Source organism: Heterodontus francisci, chromosome 30 (genome assembly GCF_036365525.1).
Source record: "Heterodontus francisci isolate sHetFra1 chromosome 30, sHetFra1.hap1, whole genome shotgun sequence".
NCBI lineage: Eukaryota > Metazoa > Chordata > Chondrichthyes > Heterodontiformes > Heterodontidae > Heterodontus > Heterodontus francisci.
This window is the reverse complement of record NC_090400.1, coordinates 58838055-58860006: the sequence shown is the minus strand read 5'-3', so window position 1 is coordinate 58860006 and position 21952 is coordinate 58838055. Positions and strand designations below refer to the sequence as shown.

The following is a 21952-nucleotide window of genomic DNA, read 5'->3' as shown; positions in this document are numbered from 1 at the left end:
CCACTGGGGCCTTTCCAGAATCTTGGGAATTTTGGAAGATTACAACCAATGCATCCACCATCTCTGCGACCACTTCTTTTAAGACTCTGGGATGCAGGCCATCAGGTCCAGGGGACTTGTCAGCCTTTAGTCCCATTAGTTTTCCCAGTACTTTTTCTCTAGTGATAGTGATTGTTTCAAGTTACTCCCTCCCTTTTGTCTCTTGATTTTCTGCTATTCTTGGGTCTTCTACTGTGAAGACAGATTAAAAATACATGTTCAAAGTTTCGACCATTTCCTTGTTTCCCATTATTAATTCCCCAGTCTCATCCTCTAAGGGACCAAAACTTACTTTAGCTACTCTTCCTTTTTATATATTTGTAGAGGTTTTTACAGTCCAGTTTTGTATTTCTTGATAGTTTGCTATCATACTCTAATTTCTCCCTCTTTATGTTTTTAGTTATCCTTTGCTGGTTTCTAAAATTTTCCCAATCTCTGCCCTAACACTGATCTTCGCAGCATTGTACACCATTTCTTTCAATTTGATATCATCCTTAACTTCCTTAATTAGCCATAGATGGTGCATCCTTCTGAGTTTTTCTTTCTCAATTGAATATATATTTGTTGAGAGTTATGAAATATCTCCTTAAAGTCTGCCACTACTTCTCTATCATCTTACCTTTTAATCTATTTTCCTAGTCCACTTTAGCCAACTCTGTCTTCATACCCTTGTAATTGCCTTTATTTAAATTTAAGGCATTAGTTTCAGATCCAAACTTCTCAACCTCAAACTGAATGTGAAATTCTTCATGTTATGATCACTCTTGCCTAGAGAATCCTTTACTATGAGGTCATTTATGAATCCTTGTTTCATTACACATTACCAGGTTTAAAATAACCTTCTTCTGGATTGGTTCCGGAATGTAATGTTCTAAGAAACTGTTCCTAATACACTCGATGTACTCATCCTCCAGGCTATCTATCCAATTTCATTAGTCCAATCTATATAAAGATTAAAATCGCCCATGATTATTGCAGTACCTTTCCTACAAGCCACATTATTTCTTGATTTATACTTTGTCCTACAGTGTAGCTACTGTTAAGATAAACTACTCCTACCAGTGACTTCTTTCCTTTGCTATTTCTTATATCCACCCAAACTAATTCTACATCTTGATTTTATAGAGTCATAGAGTCGTACAGCATAGAAACAGGCCATTCGGCCCACCGTGTCCATGCCGACCATAATGCCTATCTATACTAATCCCACCTGCCTGCATTAATTCCATATCCCTCTATGCCTTGCTCATTCAAGTACCTGTCCAGATGCCTCTTCAATGTTGCTACTGTTCCTGCCTCCACCACCTCCTCAGGCAGCTCATTCCAGATACCCACTATTCTTTGTGTGAAAAATTTACCCCTTTGATCCCCTTTAAACCTCCTCCCTCTCACTTTAAATCTATGCCCTCTAGTTTTAGTCACCCTTGCCATGGGAAACAGACTCTGGCTATCTACCCTATCTATGCCTCTCATAATTTTATATACCTCTATCATGTCCCCTCTCAGCCTCCTTCGCTCCAGGGAAAACAGACCCAGCCTATCCAATCTCTCTTTATAACTCAAGCCCTCCAAACCAGGCAACATCCTTGTGAATCTTTTCTGCACCCTCTCTAGCTTAAACGCATCTTTCCTGTAGTGCGGCGACCAGAACTGCACACAGTATTCCAAATGTGGCCTAACCAACGTTATATACAACTGTAACATGACGTCCCAACTCTTGTACTCAATGCCTCGGCTGATGAAGGCAGGCATGCCATACGCCTTCTTCACCACCCTGTCTACCTGTGCTGTCACTTTCAGGGAACTATGTACGTGCACCCCAAGGTCTCTCTGCTCAACAACACTCCCCAGGGCCCTGCCATTCACTGTATATGTCCTGCCCTGGTTTAACTTCCCAAAATGCATCACTTCGCACTTGTCTGCATTCAATTCCATTTGCCAATCCCTTGCCCACTTTCCCAGTTGATCTATATCCTGTTGTAACTTTCCGAGCCAAGATCATTTCTCACTACTATATTGATCTCATCTTTTATTAACAGAGCTACCCCACCTCCTTTTCTGTTCTTCCTATCCTTCTGAAATATCAAATACCCTTGAAAATTTAGTTCCCAGCCTTGGTCACCTTGCAACCACATCTCTGTAATGGCTATCATATCATATGCATTTATTTCTATTTGTGCTATCAATTCATCCATCTTGTTACTAATGCGGCGTGCATTCAGATAAAGAGCCTTTAATTCTGGATTTTTACTATTTTTCCCTACTCTGACCTTACTTGCTGGCACACTGTTATGTTTGTACATTCTATCCCTTCGTAGCCGCTAAGCGCATTGCACTTTTGAACTACAAGAAAGCCCCCAGCGATTTAACATCCGCAGCACTTAAAGCAGCCAGAAGTACTGCACAAAGAACAGCTAGGCGTTGCGCAAACGACTACTGGCAACACCTATGCAGTCATATTCAGCTGGCCTCAGACACCGGAAACATCAGAGGAATGTATGATGGCATGAAGAGAGCTCTTGGGCCAACCATCAAGAAGATCACCCCCCTCAAATCTAAATCGGGGGACATAATCACTGACCAACGCAAACAGATGGACCGCTGGGTTGAGCACTACCTAGAACTGTACTCCAGGGAGAATGCTGTCACTGAGACTGCCCTCAATGCAGCCCAGCCTCTACCAGTCATGGATGAGCTGGACATACAGCCAACCAAATCGGAACTCAGTGATGCCATTGATTCCCTAGCCAGCGGAAAAGCCCCTGGGAAGGACAGCATTACCCCTGAAATAATCAAGAGTGCCAAGCCTGCTATACTCTCAGCACTACATGAACTGCTATGCCTGTGCTGGGACGAGGGAGCAGTACCCCAGGACATGCGCGATGCCAATATCATCACCCTCTTTAAAAACAAAGGGGACCGCGGTGACTGCAACAACTACCGTGGAATCTCCCTGCTCAGCATAGTGGGGAAAGTGTTTGCTCGAGTCACTCTGAACAGGCTCCAGAAGCTGGCCGAGCGCGTCTACCCTGAGGCACAGTGTGGCTTTCGTGCAGAGAGATCGACTATTGACATGCTGTTCTCCCTTCGTCAGATACAGGAGAAATGCCGTGAACAACAGATGCCCCTCTACATTGCTTTCATTGATCTCACCAAAGCCTTTGACCTCGTCAGCAGACGTGGTCTCTTCAGACTACTAGAAAAGATCGGATGTCCACCAAAGCTACTAAGTATCATCACCTCATTCCATGACAATATGAAAGGCACAATTCAACATGGTGGCTCCTCATCAGAGCCCTTTCCTATCCTGAGTGGTGTGAAACAGGGCTGTGTTCTCGCACCCACACTTTTTGGGATTTTCTTCTCCCTGCTGCTTTCACATGCGTTCAAATCCTCTGAAGAAGGAATTTTCCTTCACACAAGATCAGGGGGCAGGTTGTTCAACCTTGCCCGTCTAAGAGCGAAGTCCAAAGTACGGAAAGTCCTCATCAGAGAACTCCTCTTTGCTGACGATGCTGCTTTAACATCTCACACTGAAGAATGCCTGCAGAGTCTCATCGACAGGTTTGCGTCTGCCTGCAATGAATTTGGCCTAACCATCAGCCTCAAGAAAACGAACATCATGGGGCAGGATGTCAGAAATGCTCCATCCATCAATATTGGCGACCACGCTCTGGAAGTGGTTCAAGAGTTCACCTACCTAGGCTCAACTATCACCAGTAACCTGTCTCTAGATGCAGAAATCAACAAGCGCATGGGTAAGGCTTCCACTGCTATGTCCAGACTGGCCAAGAGAGTGTGGGAAAATGGCGCACTGACACGGAACACAAAAGTCCGAGTGTATCAGGCCTGTGTCCTCAGTACCTTGCTCTACGGCAGCGAGGCCTGGACAACGTATGCCAGCCAAGAGCGACGTCTCAATTCATTCCATCTTCGCTGCCTTCGGAGAATACTTGGCATCAGGTGGCAGGACTATATCTCCAACACAGAAGTCCTTGAAGCGGCCAACACCCCCAGCTTATACACACTACTGAGTCAGCGGCGCTTGAGATGGCTTGGCCATGTGAGCCGCATGGAAGATGGCAGGATCCCCAAAGACACATTGTACAGCGAGCTCGCCACTGGTATCAGACCCACCGGCCGTCCATGTCTCCGTTATAAAGACGTCTGCAAACGCGACATGAAATCGTGTGACATTGATCACAAGTCGTGGGAGTCAGTTGCCAGCATTCGCCAGAGCTGGCGGGCAGCCATAAAGACAGGGCTAAATTGTGGCGAGTCGAAGAGACTTAGTAGTTGGCAGGAAAAAAGACAGAGGCGCAAGGGGAGAGCCAACTGTGCAACAGCCCCAACAAACAAATTTCTCTGCAGCACCTGTGGAAGAGCCTGTCACTCCAGAATTGGCCTTTATAGCCACTCCAGGCGCTGCTTCACAAACCACTGACCACCTCCAGGCGCGTATCCATTGTCTCTCGAGATAAGGAGGCCCAAAAGAAGAAAAAAAGAAAGAATCCCTTCGTGTCACACCCTGTTTATCATTATCCATATTGCTATCCTGCACTGCTGCCTTGTCCTTTCTCGTTAACTTTCCAAATTTTCCCTCACCTGAACCCTCCCCCCACTATTTAGCTTAAAGCCCTCTCTGCAAACATACATACGAATTAGGAGCAGGAGTAGGCCACTCGGCCCCTCAAACCTGCTCAGCCATTCAACAAGATCACGGCTGAGCTGATTGTAACCTCAACTCCACATTTCCACCTACTCCCTTTCACCCCCTTGCTTATCAAGAATCTATCTACCTCTGCCTTAAAAATATTCAAAGACTCTGCTTCCACTACCTTTTGAGGAAGAGAATTCCAAAGACTCACAACCCTCTGAGAGAAAAAAATTCTCCTCATCTCTGTCTTAAATGGGTGACTCCTTATTTTTAAACAGTGACCCCTTGTTTGAGATTCTCCCACAAGGGGAAAACATCCTTTCGACATCCACCCTGTCAAGACCCCTCAGGATCTTATATGTTTCAATCAAGTCGCCTCTTACTCTTCTAAATTCCAGCAGATACAAGCCTAGCCTGTCCAATCGTTCCTCGTAAGACAGCCCACCCATTCCAGGTACTAGTCTAGTAAACCTTCTCTGTACTGCCTCCAACGCATTTACATCCTTCCTTAAAGAAGGAGACCATAACTGTACACAGTACTCCAGATGTAGTCTCATCAATGCCCTGTATAACTGAAGCATAACCTCCCTACTTTTGTATTCAATTCCCCTCACAATAAATGATAACATTCTATTAGCTTTCCTAATTATGAGCTGTACCTGCATACTAACCTTTGGTGATTCATGCACTAGGACACCCAGATCCCTCTGCATCTCAGAGCTCTGCAATCTCTCACCATTTAGATAATATGCTTCTTTTTTATTCTTCTTGCCAAAATGGACAATTTCACATTTTCCCACATTATACTCCATTTGCCATGTTTTTTGCCCACTCACTTAACCTATCTATATCCCTTTGTAGCCCCCTTACGTCCTCTTCACAAGTTACTTTCTTACCTATATTTGTGTCATCAGCTAATTTAGCAACCATACCCTTGGTCCCTTCATTCAAATCATTTATATAAATTGTAAAAAGTTGAGGCCCCAGCACACCTGTGGCACACCACTCGTTACATCTTGCCAACCAGAAAATGACCTAGTTCTACGATTCACTGGGACACTGACCCCAGCGCGGTCCGGGTGAAGGCCATCCCAATGATACAGCCCCCTCTTTCCCCAACTTTACCTCACTTGGGGAAAGAAAGCTCTAATTCTGTGCCTAGAATCTTGCTGTGTGCTGTTATCGTTTGCATGATCTAATACACGACAAGTCTAACTGATTAAATTAAAAGCAAAATGTTGCAGATACTGGAAATCTGAAATAAAAACAAGAAATGCTGGAAATACTCAGCAGGTCAGGCAGCATCTGTGGAGAGAGAAGCAGAGTTAACGTTTCGGGTCAGTGACCCTTCATCAGAACTGACCTGAAACGTTAACTCTGCTTCTCTCTCCACAGATGCTGCCAGACCTGCTGAGTATTTCCAGCATTTCTTGTTTTTATTTCAGTCTCACTGATTGACGATTGGCACCTTGTGTGCATTAGAACAACACACGCTGCTGCTCACACATGTCAGGGTAACCTCCAGAGTCACAATATATTGTACAGAGCTGCCGCTGTTTGCTTCACTAACTATAATTAATGTTTATTTGCCTCACTACAGTGACTATTCTCAATGAGAACCTCAGTGGAGACAGGTGAGGCCAGAGAATCACCTCAACTGAGGACACATAATTAAAGCTCACTGCTCCATACTGTCCCATTGTAGTTACGCTGTCTTGTACATCACGATACAGACCCCACCCGGAGCCATGTAATATCCTGGAAGAACCAAGAATTAGATTTTTTAAAAAACCTAGGATCAATTAGTGAAAACAATCTGGAAAATTTATCTCTGCCCACTCCACCCCGCGTGGGTGATTGAAACTAGTCCAGATCTCACAGATCCTGATTTATGTTACAGGATACCCACCTTTTGTGATTCAGTCAGAAACAGGCCCAGCTCTCGCTTGGAGCAATTCAGACAATTCGTGTTCAATACAGAACAGGGGCCACTATTCTCTGGAAAAGAGCTACTGCCTGATGTCTAACCATAGTCGTGTCCTTAATTTAAATCGTGACCCCTGATCCTCCCTAACCTAGCCGTTTGTAATAACTGATCCACCACAACATGACCCAGTCCCTTCATTATTTTATAAACTTTGATCAAAATGAGCTGGCTAGTAATGATTGTCCCTGATAACTGAGCAAAGTAACAGCAGAGGAAGCTTGTTGCCAATACATGTAAAATGCCCTCACATTGAATGGGAAATTTTCCAATACTCCAGGAGGACTGTTGGAATGGCCAAGGGTGAAGCTAAATGGGAGGCAGGTGTCTTACTACACTCAACATAGGTGAAATTCAACTTTGGGAGGATGCACAGACTAGGGCAGTAGTGTATTGGCTGCCCATTGTAGCCTTCAAGGAGAAGGAATAATTAGTCAGTGTGCATAACAGGCAGCCGGTCTGTTTGTATCCACTCCCACACCCCCTCGCCCCTCCCAACCCGGGCAACATGTCCAACCATTGCAGAGCAGGTGGGTGGGGTGGGGGTGGTGGGTGGTGAGACCAATAGAGGATTAACTCCATCATTAACACCATTGAGCACAAGTCAGCATCAAACCGTGCTACACTCTGGCCCGACTGTACCAGGTGCAATTCTGGTCACTGAGACACAAGGGAGATATTCAACCATAGCAGGCAGCACGGAGCAGAATCCTGGGGTCAATCCCAGGGTCAGGATGGTGGGGGGGGCGGGGCGGGGGTGGGGTAGTGTCCCGGTTATGGGGCAAACCTGGGGCTATTCAACCTGGAAAGGAAGAGTTGGAGACAGGATTTTACAAACGTTTAAAAAACAGGGAATGGAAAAGTGGTGGGGGCGGGGGGCTGGGGGCAGTGGAGGGGGATGGACCCCAAAACAGATTTCGGATATGGGGCATGAACCGAAGACAATACAGGGGGCGGGGCAAGACGCAGAGCACAACCACGGGGCGGGGCAAGAGGTGGAGCCCAGCCACGGGGCAGGGCAAGAGGCGGGGCCAAACCACGGGGGGAGGCCAAGCGGCGGGGCCCAACCACAGGGCGGGGAAAGAGGCGGGGCCCAACCACGGGGCGGGGCAAGAGATGGGGCCCAATCACGGGGCGGGGCAAAAGGAAGGGCCCAACCACGGGGCGGGACAAGAGGCGGGACCCAACCACGGGATGGGGCAAGAGGCGGGGCCCAACCATGGGGCGGGGCAAGAGGCTGGGCCCAACCACGGGGTGGGGCAAGAGGCAGAGCCCAACCACGGGGCGGGGCAAGAGGCGGGGCCCAACCACGGGGCGGGGCAAGAGGCGGGGCCCAACCACAGGGCAAGAGGCGGGGCCCAGCCATGGGGAGGGGCAAGAGGCGGGGCCCAACCACGGGGAGGGGCAAGAGGCGGGGCTCAACCACGGGGCGGGACAAGAGGCGGGGCCCAACCACGAGGCGGGGCCCAATCACAGGGCAGGGCAAGAGGCGGAACCCGGCCACGGGGCGGCCCAAGAGGTGGGTTTCTATTGGAGGGCAGGGTTTAGTCTGTGGGTAGGGCTGGTCGTAACATGATGGGCCGGTCGGGCAGAGACTGACTACCATGTGCCCCGCCCCTCTCCCCTACATTCCGCCCCAGGCCCCGCCCCTCTCCCCCTGCATTCCGCCCCATGCCCCGCCTCTCTCCCCTGCATTCCGCCCCAGGCCCCGCCCCTCTCCCCCTGCATTCCGCCCCAGGCCCCGCCCCTCTCCCCCTGCATTCCGCCCCAGGCCCCGCCCCTCTCCCCCTGCATTCCGCCCCAGGCCCCGCCCCTCTCCCCCTGCATTCCGCCCCAGGCCCCGCCCCTCTCCCCTACATTCCGCCCAGGCCCCGCCCCTTCCCCTACATTCCGCCCCAGGCCCCGCCCCTCTCCCCTACATTCCGCCCCAGGCCCCGCCCCTCTCCCCTACATTCCGCCCAGGCCCCGCCCCTTCCCCTACATTCCGCCCCAGGCCCCGCCCCTCTCCCCTACATTCCGCCCCAGGCCCCGCCCCTCTCCCCTACATTCCGCCCAGGCCCCGCCCCTCTCCCCTACATTCCGCCCCAGGCCCCGCCCCTCTCCCCTCGCTCCCAGTGATGGCGGACTTTGAGGATTCCGGGTCTCCGCCGCCTCCGGCTTTGGGTCCGGATTCGCCTCTCACCCGCTCCCGGGGACCCGGGGCTCGGCCGACGGTGGAGCCGTGCCTGTTCCTGAGCATGCTGGCACTGGCGCTGCAGGCCCCGCTTTCTACCCAGTACATCTTCCAGAGGGTCAGCGCTGAGCTCGGGTTCAGCGGCAACCGGAGTCGAGGCTGCAACAGCTCCGGCGGCCCCGAGGCCCAACTGGAGCAGGTGAGGCTGCTTGGGGAATTAATTAGTAATCAATACAGAATAATCAATCAGTAATCAATAGATTAATCAATCAATACAGAATAATTAATCAATCAATACAGAATAATCAATCAATACAGAATAATCAATCAGTAATCAATAGATTAATCAATCAATACAGAATAATTAATCAATCAATACAGAATAATCAATCTAATCAATAGATTAATCAATCAATACAGAATAATTAATCAATACAGAATAATCAATCAATATAGAATGATCAATCAGTAATCAATAGATTAATCAATCAATACAGAATAATCAATCAATAGTCAATAGATTAATCAATCAATACAGAATAATTAATCAAGACAGAATAATCAATCAGTACAGAATAATCAATCAGTAATCAATAGATTAATCAATCAATACAGAATAATTAATCAATCAAGACAGAATAATCAATCAATACAGAATAATCAATCAGTAATCAATAGATTAATCAATCAATACAGAATAATTAATCAATCAATACAGAATAATCAATCTAATCAATAGATTAATCAATCAATACAGAATAATTAATCAATACAGAATAATCAATCAGTAATCAATAGATTAATCAATCAATACAGAATAATCAATCAATAGTCAATAGATTAATCAATCAATACAGAATAATCAATCAATATAGAATAATCAATCAGTAATCAATAGATTAATCAATCAATACAGAATAATTAATCAATCAATACAGAATAATCAATCAATACAGAATAATCAATCAGTAATCAATAGATTAATCAATCAATACAGAATAATTAATCAATCAATACAGAATAATCAATCTAATCAATAGATTAATCAATCAATACAGAATAATTAATCAATACAGAATAATCAATCAATATAGAATAATCAATCAGTAATCAATAGATTAATCAATCAATACAGAATAATCAATCAATAGTCAATAGATTAATTAATCAAGACAGAATAATTAATCAAGACAGAATAATTAATCAAGACAGAATAATCAATCAGTACAGAATAATCAATCAGTAATCAATAGATTAATCAATCAATACAGAATAATTAATCAATCAAGACAGAATAAACAATACAGAATAATCAATCAATACAGAATAATCAATCAGTAATCAATAGATTAATCAATCAATACAGAATAATCAATCACTAGAATAATCAATCAGTAATCAATAGATTAATCAATCAATACAGAATAATCAATCAATAGTCAATAGATTAATCAATCAATACAGAATAATTAATCAAGACAGAATAATCAATCAGTACAGAATAATCAATCAGTAATCAATAGATTAATCAATCAATACAGAATAATTAATCAATCAAGACAGAATAATCAATCAATACAGAATAATCAATCAGTAATCAATAGATTAATCAATCAATACAGAATAATTAATCAATCAAGACAGAATAATCAATCAATACAGAATAATCAATCAATACAGAATAATTAATCAATCAAGACAGAATAATCAATCAATACAGAATAATCAATCAATACAGAATAATCAATCAGTAATCAATAGATTAATCAATCAATACAGAATAATTAATCAATCAATACAGAATAATCAATCAAATCAATAGATTAATCAATCAATACAGAATAATTAATCAATACAGAATAATTAATCAATACAGAATAATTAATCAATACAGAATAATCAATCAGTAATCAATAGATTAATCAATCAATACAGAATAATTAATCAATCAAGACAGAATAATCAATCAATACAGAATAATCAATCAATACAGAATAATCAATCAGTAATCAATAGATTAATCAATCAATACAGAATAATTAATCAATCAATACAGAATAATCAATCAAATCAATAGATTAATCAATCAATACAGAATAATTAATCAATACAGAATAATTAATCAATACAGAATAATTAATCAATACAGAATAATCAATCAGTAATCAATAGATTAATCAATCAATACAGAATAATTAATCAATCAAGACAGAATAATCAATCAATCAAGACAGAATAATCAATCAATCAAGACAGAATAATCAATCTAATCAATAGATTGATTAATTATTCTGTACTGATTGATTAATCTATTGATTACTTATTGATTATTCTGTATTGATTGATTGATTATTCTGTATTGATTGATTAATCTATTGATTACTGATTATTCTGTATTGATTGATTATTCTGTATTGATTGATTAATTATTCTGTATTGATTGATTAATCAATGCAGAATAATCAATCAGTAATCAATAGATTAATCAATCAATACAGAATAATTAATCAATCAATACAGAATAATTAATCAATCAATACAGAATAATCAATCAGTAATCAATAGATTAATCAATCAATACAGAATAATTAATCAATCATGACAGAATAATCAATCTAATCAATAGATTGATTAATTATTCTGTACTGATTGATTAATCTATTGATTACTGATTGATTATTCTGTATTGATTGATTAATTATTCTGTATTGATTGATTAATTATTCTGTATTGATTGATTAATCTATTGATTACTGATTATTCTGTATTGATTGATTATTCTGTATTGATTGATTAATCTATTGATTACTGATTATTCTGTATTGATTGATTATTCTGTATTGATTGATTATTCTGTATTGATTGATTAATTATTCTGTATTGATTGATTAATCAATGCAGAATAATCAATCAATACAGAATAATCAATCAGTAATCAATAGATTAATCAATCACTACAGAATAATTAATCAATCAATACAGAATAATCAATCAGTAATCAATAGATTAATCAATCAATACAGAATAATTAATCAATCAATACAGAATAATCAATCAATACAGAATAATCAATCAATACAGAATAATCAATCAGTAATCAATAGATTAATCAATCAATACAGAATAATTAATCAATCAATACAGAATAATTAATCAATCAATACAGAATAATTAATCAATCAATACAGAATAATTAATCAGTAATCAATAGATTAATCAATCAATACAGAATAATTAATCAATCAATACAGAATAATTAATCAATCAATACAGAATAATCAATCAATACAGAATAATCAATCAGTAATCAATAGATTAATCAATCAATACAGAATAATCAATCAGTAATCAATAGATTAATCAATCAGTACAGAATAATCAATCAATACAGAATAATCAATCAATCAGTAATCAATAGATTAATCAATCAATACAGAATAATTAATCAATCAAGACAGAATAATCAATCAAGACAGAATAATCAATCAAGACAGAATAATCAATCAGTAATCAATAGATTAATCAATCAATACAGAATAATTAATCAATCAAGACAGAATAATCAATCAATACAGAATAATCAATCAATACAGAATAATCAATCAGTAATCAATAGATTAATCAATCAATACAGAATAATTAATCAATCAATACAGAATAATCAATCAATACAGAATAATCAATCAGTAATCAATAGATTAATCAATCAATACAGAATAATTAATCAATCAATACAGAATAATTAATCAATCAATACAGAATAATCAATCAATACAGAATAATCAATCAGTAATCAATAGATTAATCAATCAATACAGAATAATCAATCAGTAATCAATAGATTAATCAATCAATACAGAGTAATCAATACAGAGTAATCAATACAGAGTAATCAATACAGAGTAATCAATACAGAGTAATCAATACAGAGTAATCAATACAGAGTAATCAATCAGTAATCAATAGAGTAATCAATACAGAATAATCAATCAGTAATCAATCAATACAGAGTAATCAATCAGCAATCAATACATAATAATCAATCAATACATCATCAATCAGTAATCAATACAGAGTAATCAATCAATACAGAGTAATCAATACAGAGTAATCAATACAGAGTAATCAATACAGAGTAATCAATACAGAGTAATCAATACAGAGTAATCAATACAGAATAATCAATCAGTAATCAATACAGAATAATCAATCAATACAGAGTATTGATTATTCTGTATTGATTGATTATTCTGCATTGATTATTTTGTATCGATTACAGAATAAATAGTACAGAATAAATAATCAGTAATCAATACAAAATAATCAATACAGAATAATCAATCAGCACCAATCAATGTCAATCATCAGTACAGATTCATCAATACAATAATCAATCAACAGAGTAATCAATACCATTGAGTAAATGCAGAATAATCAATAACATTAACATAAAATAATGAATCCATCCAAATTAGTATAACAGAATCATCAGAAAAAATAGAATAATCAATAAGGAATAGTTATATATATATATATAGAAATACACAGTATAATCAGTAAATAAAAACAGTTTAATTGTTCAATCAATACAACATAATCAATCAGTACAAAATGTGTAATGGGACAGGATTAATTAATAATCTCATAGTAAAGGATCCTCTAGGGAAGAGTGATCATAATGTGATAACATTTCACATTAGGTTTGAGGGTGAGAAACTTGGATCTGAAATTAATGTCTTAAACTGAAATTAAGGCAATTACAAAGGTATGAAGACAGAGTTGGCTACAACGGACTGGTAAAATAGGTTAAAAGGTAGCACGGTAGATAAGCAGTGGAAGACATTTAAGAAGTAATTTCGTAACTCTCAACAAAGATATATACCATTGAGAAAGAAAGATTCTATGAGAAGTTGCACCATCCGTGGCTAACTAAGGAAGTTAAAGATGGTATCAAATTGAAAAAATGGTGTACAATGCTGTAAAGATTACTGGTAGGCCAGAAGATTGGGAAAATTTTAGAAACTAGCAAAGGATGACTAAAGCAATAAAGAGGGAGAAATTAGATTATGAGAGCAAACTAGCAAGAAATATAAAAACGGACAGTAAGAGTTTCTACAAGTATTCAAAAAGGAGAGTAGCTAAAGTAAATGTTGGTCCCTTAGAGAATGAGACTGGGGAATTAATAATGGGAAATAGGAAATGGCGGCGATTTTATATCATACTTCACAGAAGAAGACCAAAGAAATCCCAAGAATAGCAGAAAATCAAGAGGCAAAAGGGAGGGAGGAACTTGAAACGATCACTATCACTAGAGAAAAAGTACTAGGAAAACTAATGGGACTAAACGCTGACAAGTCCCCTGGACCTGATGGCCTGCATCCCAAGACCTTAAAAGAAATGGCTGCCGAGAAAATGGATGCATTGGTTGTAATCTTCCAAAATTCCCAAGATTCTGGAAAGGCCCCAGCGGATTAGAAAACCGCAATTCAAGAAAGGCAGGAAAAAGAAAGCAGGAAACTATAGGCCAGTTAGCCTAACGCCTGCCTGGGAAAATGCTAGATACATTATTAAGGAAGTAGTAGCAGGACATTTAGAAAATCACAATACAATCATGCAGAGTCAACATGGTTTTATGAAATGTTTGACATTTATTAGAGTTCTTTGAGGATGTAACAAGCAGGGTGGATAAAGGGGAACCAGTAGATGTAGTATATTTGGATTTCCAAAAGGCATTCAGTAAGGTGCCACATAAAAAGTTAGTGCACAAGATAAGAGCTGATGGTGTTGGGGGTAATATATTAGCAATGATGGAGGTTTGGCTAACAAACTGGAAACAGAGAGTTAGGATAAATGGGGCATTTCCAGGTTGGCAAACTGTAACTAATGGAACGTCACAGGGATCAGTGCTGGGACCTCAACTATTTACTATATATTAATGACTTGGACAGAATGTATATAGTTGCTAAGTTTGCTGGTGATACAAAGATAGGTAGGAAAGCAAGTTGTGAGGAGGACACAAAGTGTCTGCAAAGGGATATAGATAGGTTAAGTGAGTGGGCAAAGACCTGGCAAATGGAGTAAAATGTGGGAAAGTGGGAAATTGTCCGCTTTGGCAGGAAGAATAAAAAGGAAGCATATTATCTAAATGGCGAGAGATTGCAGAGCTCTGAGATGCAGAGGGATCTGCGTGTCCCAGTTCATGAATCACAAAAGGTTAGAATGCAGGTACAGCACATAATTAGAAAAGCTAATAGAATGTTATCGTTTATCACGAGGGGAATTGAACACAAAAGTAGGGAGGTTATGCTTCAGCTATACAGGGCATTGGTGAGACCACATCTGGAGTACTGTGTACAGTTATGGTCTCCTTATTTAAGGAAGGATGTAAATCCATTGGAGGCAGTACAGAGAAGGTTTACTAGACTAGTACCTGGAATGGGTGGGCTGTTTTACGAGGCAAGATTGGACAGGCTAGGCTTGTATCTGCTGGAATTTAGAAGAGTAAGAGGCAACTTGATTGAAACATGTAAGATCCTGAGGGGTCTTGACAGGGTGGATGTGGAAAGGATGTTTCCCCTTGTAGGAGAATCTAGAACTAGGGGTCACTGTTTAAAAATAAGGGGTCACCCATTTAAGACAGAGATGAGGAGAAATTTTTTCTCGCAGAGGGTTGTGAGTCTTTGGAATTCTCTTCCTCAAAAGGCAGTGGAAGCAGAGACTTTGAATATGTTTAAGGCGGAGGTAGATAGATTCTTGATAAGCAAGGGGGTGGAAGGTTATCGGGGTTAGGTGGAAATGTGGAGTAATCAGTGCAGCCATAATCTTACTGAATGGCGGAGCAGGTTCGAGGGGCTGAGTGGCCTACTCCTGCTCCTAATTCATATGTTCGTGTATAGATAGGTTAAGTGAGTGGGCAAAAATTTGGCAGATGGAGTAAAATGTGGGAAAATGTGAGGTTGTCCACTTTGGCAGGAAGAAAAGCAGAATATTATTTACATGGAGAGACTGCAGAATGCTGCGGTACAGAGGATCTGGGTGTCCTTGTACATGAATCACAAAAAGTTAGTATGCAGGTACAGCAAGTAATTAGAAAGGCAAATGGAATGTTGGCCTTTATTGCAAGAGGGATTGAGTTTAAAAGTAGGGAAGTCTTGCTACAACTGTACAGGGCATTGGTGAGACCACACTTAGAGTACTGTGTACAGTTTTGCTCTCATTTAAGGAGGGATATACTTGCATTGAAAGCAATTCAGAGAAGGTTCATGAGGCTGATTCCTGGGAGGAAGGGGTTGCTTTATGAGGAAAGGTTGAGCAGGTTGGACCTATACCCTTTGAAGTTTAGAAGAGGGGGCTTGACAGGGTAGATGCTGAGAGGATGTCTCCCCTCGTGGGGGAATCTAGAACTAGGGGGCATAGTTTCAAAATAAGGGGTCACCCATTTAAGATGGAGATGAGGAGGAATTTCCTCTCTGGGGGTCATTAGTGTTTAGAATTCCTTTCCCCAGAGAGCAGTGGAGGCGGGGTCATTGAATATATTCAAGACTGAGTTAGATTTTTGATCTACAAGGAAGTCAAGGGTCATCGGGGGGAAGGCAGGAAAGTGGAGTTAAGGCCACAATCACATCAGCCATGATGGTATTGAATGGCGGAGCAGGTTCAAGGGGCTGAATGGCCAACTCCTGCTCACATTTATTATGTTCTTAAAGTATTCATCAAAAAGTACACAGTATTATGTTCTCTGTCAGCTTGACCCAAGTCCGGATCCTGTCCAGGTCGAGCTGCATCTGGGAACAGGGCTAAGTGAACATCCCCTCCCCTCACCATATACTGGAGGGAAGGTCATCGATGGAGCAGTGGAAGATGGTTGGACTGAGGACACTGCTGTTCTGTTCCAGAAAGTCAGGCGGTGTAGGATAGAACTGGAGCCAATCCTTACACACCTTTATAAGCTTTTATTTGCAGGGATACACATTCTAAACATGTACCTTCTAACCCAACCCAACCACTGTTTCAGTCTCCTCCTGTTTACAGGAGCATAAGTGAATCCCCCCATTAAAGCCCACTGCCTGCATAAAATTAAACACAATTAATGTACAATTAACACTGTCCTGAGGAACTCCTGCAGCGATGTCCTGGGGCTGCAGTTATTAGCCTCTGTCCTGGGGCTGCAGTTATTAGCCTCTGTCCTGGGGCTGCAGTTATTAGCCTCTGTCATGTACAACCATCTTCCTCTGCGTACGATATGATTCCAGCCAGTGGGGAGCTTTCCCCAGATTCCCATTGACTTCAGTTTTACTCAGGCTCCTTGATGCCACACTCGATCAAATGATCTTGACAGCGCCTACTCCCTTTTAAGGGAGCCACTGTTGAAATGGAAGCAAGTTTCGATTGTTCATGGATAAATATCCATCCTGTAAGTAGGTTAATTGCATTTGGATTGGCCAACACAAATCCTGGAACAATGATAATCAAGTTTGGATTGGTTAAAGCCAGAGATCTCTTGTAGGATGTAGGCAGTTGCGTTGGAATTGGTTAAAGCCAAAGATCTATTGAAAGGAATCTCCTGAAAGTGATTTTCTTATTCTCTTACTGTAGGCAGTAGAGGTGCTGACCTCCCACTGGAACCTGTACATTAACATGGGGGGTTTCGCTGTGGGACTGTTCTCCGTGACGCTGCTCGGACCATGGAGTGACCGCGTGGGCCGCAGGCCTATCCTGATCTTACCTGGCATTGGCCTGACGCTGCAGACGGCAATCTACCTCATCGTCATGTACCAGGAGCTGCCGGTCGGCTACTTTCTGATCGGTCGCCTGCTGAGTGGACTTCTGGGGGATTTCAATACTATCCTGGCCGGATGTTTCTCGTACATCGCAGACGTCAGCGACAAGCAGTCGCGCACGTTCCGCGTTGCAGTGCTGGAGGCATCCCTGGGGATCGCGGGAATGTTTGGTAGTATCATCGGAGGGCAGTGGAGCAAGGCTCAAGGATATATCAGTCCATTTTGGCTGGTATTGGCGCTGAATCTGGCGAGTGTTGCCTATGTTTTAATTTTTGTCAGAGAGTCTGTGACTGTGAATGGACCAAGCAAACTGTTCACAACAGAGCATTACAGATCAGTGTGCCGCCTGTACTGCAGCCAGCAGGAGGCTGGTCACAGATACCGTCTCTGGCTTTATGCATTCTCCCTCTTCGTTGTGGTGACTGTGCATTTTGGAATCAAGGACATTCTCGTCCTCTTCGAGCTGAGCTCCCCCTTGTGCTGGCAATCCAATCTGATTGGATACAGCTTGGCAGTAGAGCATTTGACCTATCTGAGCAGCCTCCTGGGACTGAAGGCGATGCAGCTTTGTGTTGCAGACAGCTGGATTGCGGAGATTGGGTTGGTGTCTAACATGGCAGGTTTGGTGATCTTCTCAGTGGCTGCGACTAGCTCTGTCATGTTCACAGGTATGTCTGCTGGTTTGGGATCGATGCACGTTTATTATCAGACTGAGCATGCCCTAGGATGATAGAATATTGGCTTGCTCCTGTGATTCCTAACACACACTGGGACTTGGCTGGGCCACCAAGGTTGGGGGACAAACCGTTGATAATGCAATCTATTCATTCTTGCACCATTAAACCAGATGAAGAGAAGCACTAGATATTGGCCTAGACATCTCACCTGGAGGTCGATGAGTGGCATGAACTCTATTCCCTAGCTGTCGATTCCATCCCTCTCGCTGGCAACTGTCTGAGGCGGAACCAGACTGTTTGCAACCTTGGTGTCGTATTTGACCCTGAGATGAGCTTCTGGCCATATATCCGTGCAATCACTATATCTGCCTCTGTAACATTGCCCGTCTCTGTCCCTGTCTCAGCTCATCTGCTGCTGGAACCCTCATCCATGTTACTTCTAGACTTGACTATTCCATTGCACCTCTGGCCAGCGCCTCTCATTTTCCACCCTGCATAAATTTACCCTCATCCAGAACTCTGTTGCCCATGTCCAAACTCACACCAAGTCCCGTTCACCCAGCATCCCTGTGCTCACTGACCTACGTTGGTTCTCAGTTAAACATTGCCTCGATTTTAAAATTCTTATTCTTGTTTTCAAATCTCTCCATGGCCTCGGCCCTCCGGCGCTACAACCCTGCAAGATATCCACGTACTTCTAATTCTGGCCTCTTATCCATCCTCAATTTATCGTTCTACCTTTGGTGGTTGTGCCTTCAGCTGTCCAGAATCTAAACTCTGCAATTCCCTCCCTAAACACCTCCACCTCTCTATCTCTCTCCTCCTTTAAGACGCTCCATAAAACCTTCCTCTTTGGCCAAGCTTTTGATGAATTGTTCTAATATCTCCTATATATCAGTAAACGGATCTACATTGCTGGCCAGTGATGTTCTAGCTTGGAGCTGATGGTTTAGTGATCTGCTGTAGGTTAGTGATGGGCAATGATAGTGTTCTAGAACAGTAACACTGTTCCAGCAGGGTGAATTTTAGCATACCGATAATGATTAATGGTACAGTTCTAGTACACTCTTATTGTTTAGATAAATAATACTTTAATTTATTGATATTGTTCTGGATTAATCACTGCATTCTAGCACACAAATATTCTAGAACAGTTCTAACACAGCTATGTAGTTCTCCAGCGCTGTGCTACCATACTGATATTGTTCTAGAGTAAAAGTACTGTAGCATAGTGGTGTTGGAGATTGATCCACTACAGTGACATCATTCTAGATCCATGTTGTAGTAAATGATATAGTTTTAGAAAAATGGTTTGGTAAATAGATATTATTCTGGACCAGCATTGTAGTATAAGGATAATATTTTAGATTAGCGACATGCACTGTTACTGTTCTAGATTTGTGTTCCAGCACAATGATACTGCTTTAAATTAGTGATGTCTGGTTGCATGATACTGTACTATATTATTGAGCCTACTTCCGTTCTCCCTTTCTCCAGGTCATGGTGTACGCTTTCTTGCAATGGCCACTACACCAGTGATAAGAGCCAAGTTGTCAAAATTGGCAGATGTGACTGAACAAGGTAAGCTCAAGGGAAAGCAGTCACTGGGCAAGCCAACACTTGGGATTTTGTTTATACACAAAGAGTGGTTCATTCCTCACAGAATGCTTCCCTTACTTTGTAGACTTAAATGAAGTTGAGATGTTTAGCAATTGTTTGTGCAGATAAGGATCTGTGAATTAATTAAATCACTGGACCGAAATCTGGGAGTCCTAAAATGCTTTACAGCCAATGAAGTACTTTTTGAAATATAGTCACTGTAAACACTGGCTCAGTAATCTGGTCTCTGAGTTGGAAGGTTGTGTTCAAGACCCCACTTCAGGGATCATTATGAGTCCATAATCCAGGCTGATGCTCCAGTGCTATACCGAGGGAGTGGTGTACTGTCAGGGGGGCAGTACCGAGGTAGTGCTGCAGTGTCAGGGGGGCAGTACCGAGGGAGTGGTGTACTGTCAGGGGGGCAGTACCGAGGGAGTGCTACACTGTCAGGGGGGCAGTACCGAGGGAGTGCTACACTGTCAGGGGGGCAGTACCGAGGTAGTGCTGCAGTGTCAGGGGCAGTATCGAAGGAGTGCTGCACTGTCAGCGGGCAGTTCTGAGGGAGCGCTGCACTATCGGAGGGTCAGTACTGAGGGAGCAACGCACTGTCAGACGTGCCGTCTTTTGGATAAGACATTAAACTGAGGCCCTGTATACACTCTCAGGCGGAGTAAGCAATCTTGTGGCTACTATTTTGAATAAAAGGAGGTGAGTTCTCCCCGGTGTCCTGGTCAATATTTATTCCTCATCCAAAAACAGATTCTCTGGTCATTATCCCATTGCTATTTGTGGGATCTTGCTGTGCACAAATTGGCTGCTGCATTTCCTATACCACAACAGTGACTGCACTTCAAAAATACTTTACTGGCTGTAAAAAGCTTTGGGAAATCCTGAGGTTGTAAAAGGTTGTATAGAAATAGAAACATAAAAAATAGGTGCAGGAGTAGGCCATTCGGCCCTTTGAGCCTGCTCCGTCATTCATTATGATCATGGCCGATCATCCAACTCAGTAACCTGTTCCCACTTTACGCCTCATACCCTTTGATCCCTTTAGACCCAAGAGCTATATCTAACTCCTTCTTGAAAACATACAATGTTTTGGTCTCAACTGCTTTCTGTGGTAGTGAATTCCACAGGCTCACCACTCTCTGGGTGAAGAAATTTCTCCTCATCTCAGTCCTGAAAGGTTTACCCCATATCCTTAGACTATGACCCCTGGTTCTGGAATCCCCTACCATCGGGAACATCCTTCCTGCATCTACCCTGTCAAGTCCTATTAGAATTTTTATAGGTTTCTGTGAGATCCACCTCCCCCCCCCCCCCCCCAACTCTTCTGAACTCCAGCGAATATAATCCTAACTGACTCAATCTCTCCTCATACATCAGTCCCACTATCCCAGGAATCAGTCTGGTAAACCTTCGCTGCACTTCCTCTATAGCAAGAACATCCTTCCTCAGATAAGGAGACCAAAACTGCACACAATATTCCAGATGTGGCCTCACCAAGGCCCTGTATAATTGCAGCAAGACATCCCTGCTCCTGTACTCGAATCCTCTCGCTATGAAGGCCAACATACCATTTGCCTTTTTTACTGCCTGTTGCACCTGCATGCTTACCTTCAGCGACTGGTGTACGAGAACACCCAGGTCTTGCTGCATGTTCCCCTCTCTCAGTTTATAGCCGTTCAGATAATAATCTGCCTTCCTGTTTTTGCTACCAAAGTGGATAACCTCACATTTATCCACAATATACTGCATCTGCCATGCATTAGCCCACTCACTCAACTTGTCCAAATCACCCTGAAGCCTCTCTGCATCCTCCTCACAACTCACCCTCCCACCCAGTTTTGTGTCATCTGCAAATTTGGAGATATTACATTTAGTTCCCTCATCTAAATCATTAATGTATATTGTGACTAGCTGGGGTCCTAGCACCGATCCGTGCGGTACCCGACTAGTCACTACCTGCCATTCGGAAAAAGACCCATTTATCCCTACTCTTTTCCTAACCAATTTTCTATCCATCGCAATACACTACCCCCA

At 42.1% G+C, this 21952-nt stretch overlaps 1 protein-coding gene across 1 annotated transcript in view; it reads left to right on the top strand.

Annotated features, from left to right (window-relative positions):
* The first annotated feature begins 8769 nt into the window (after positions 1–8769).
* The window catches only part of slc46a1 (solute carrier family 46 member 1), a 31390-nt gene continuing 18207 nt past the window's right edge, over positions 8770–21952 (top strand). The window contains exons 1-3 of the mRNA XM_068010786.1: positions 8770–9052; positions 17449–18301; positions 19808–19891. Coding sequence (XP_067866887.1) covers positions 8798–9052; positions 17449–18301; positions 19808–19891 — 1192 coding nt within the window. The 5' untranslated portion in view covers positions 8770–8797. The remainder of the gene's footprint in view (positions 9053–17448; positions 18302–19807; positions 19892–21952) is intronic.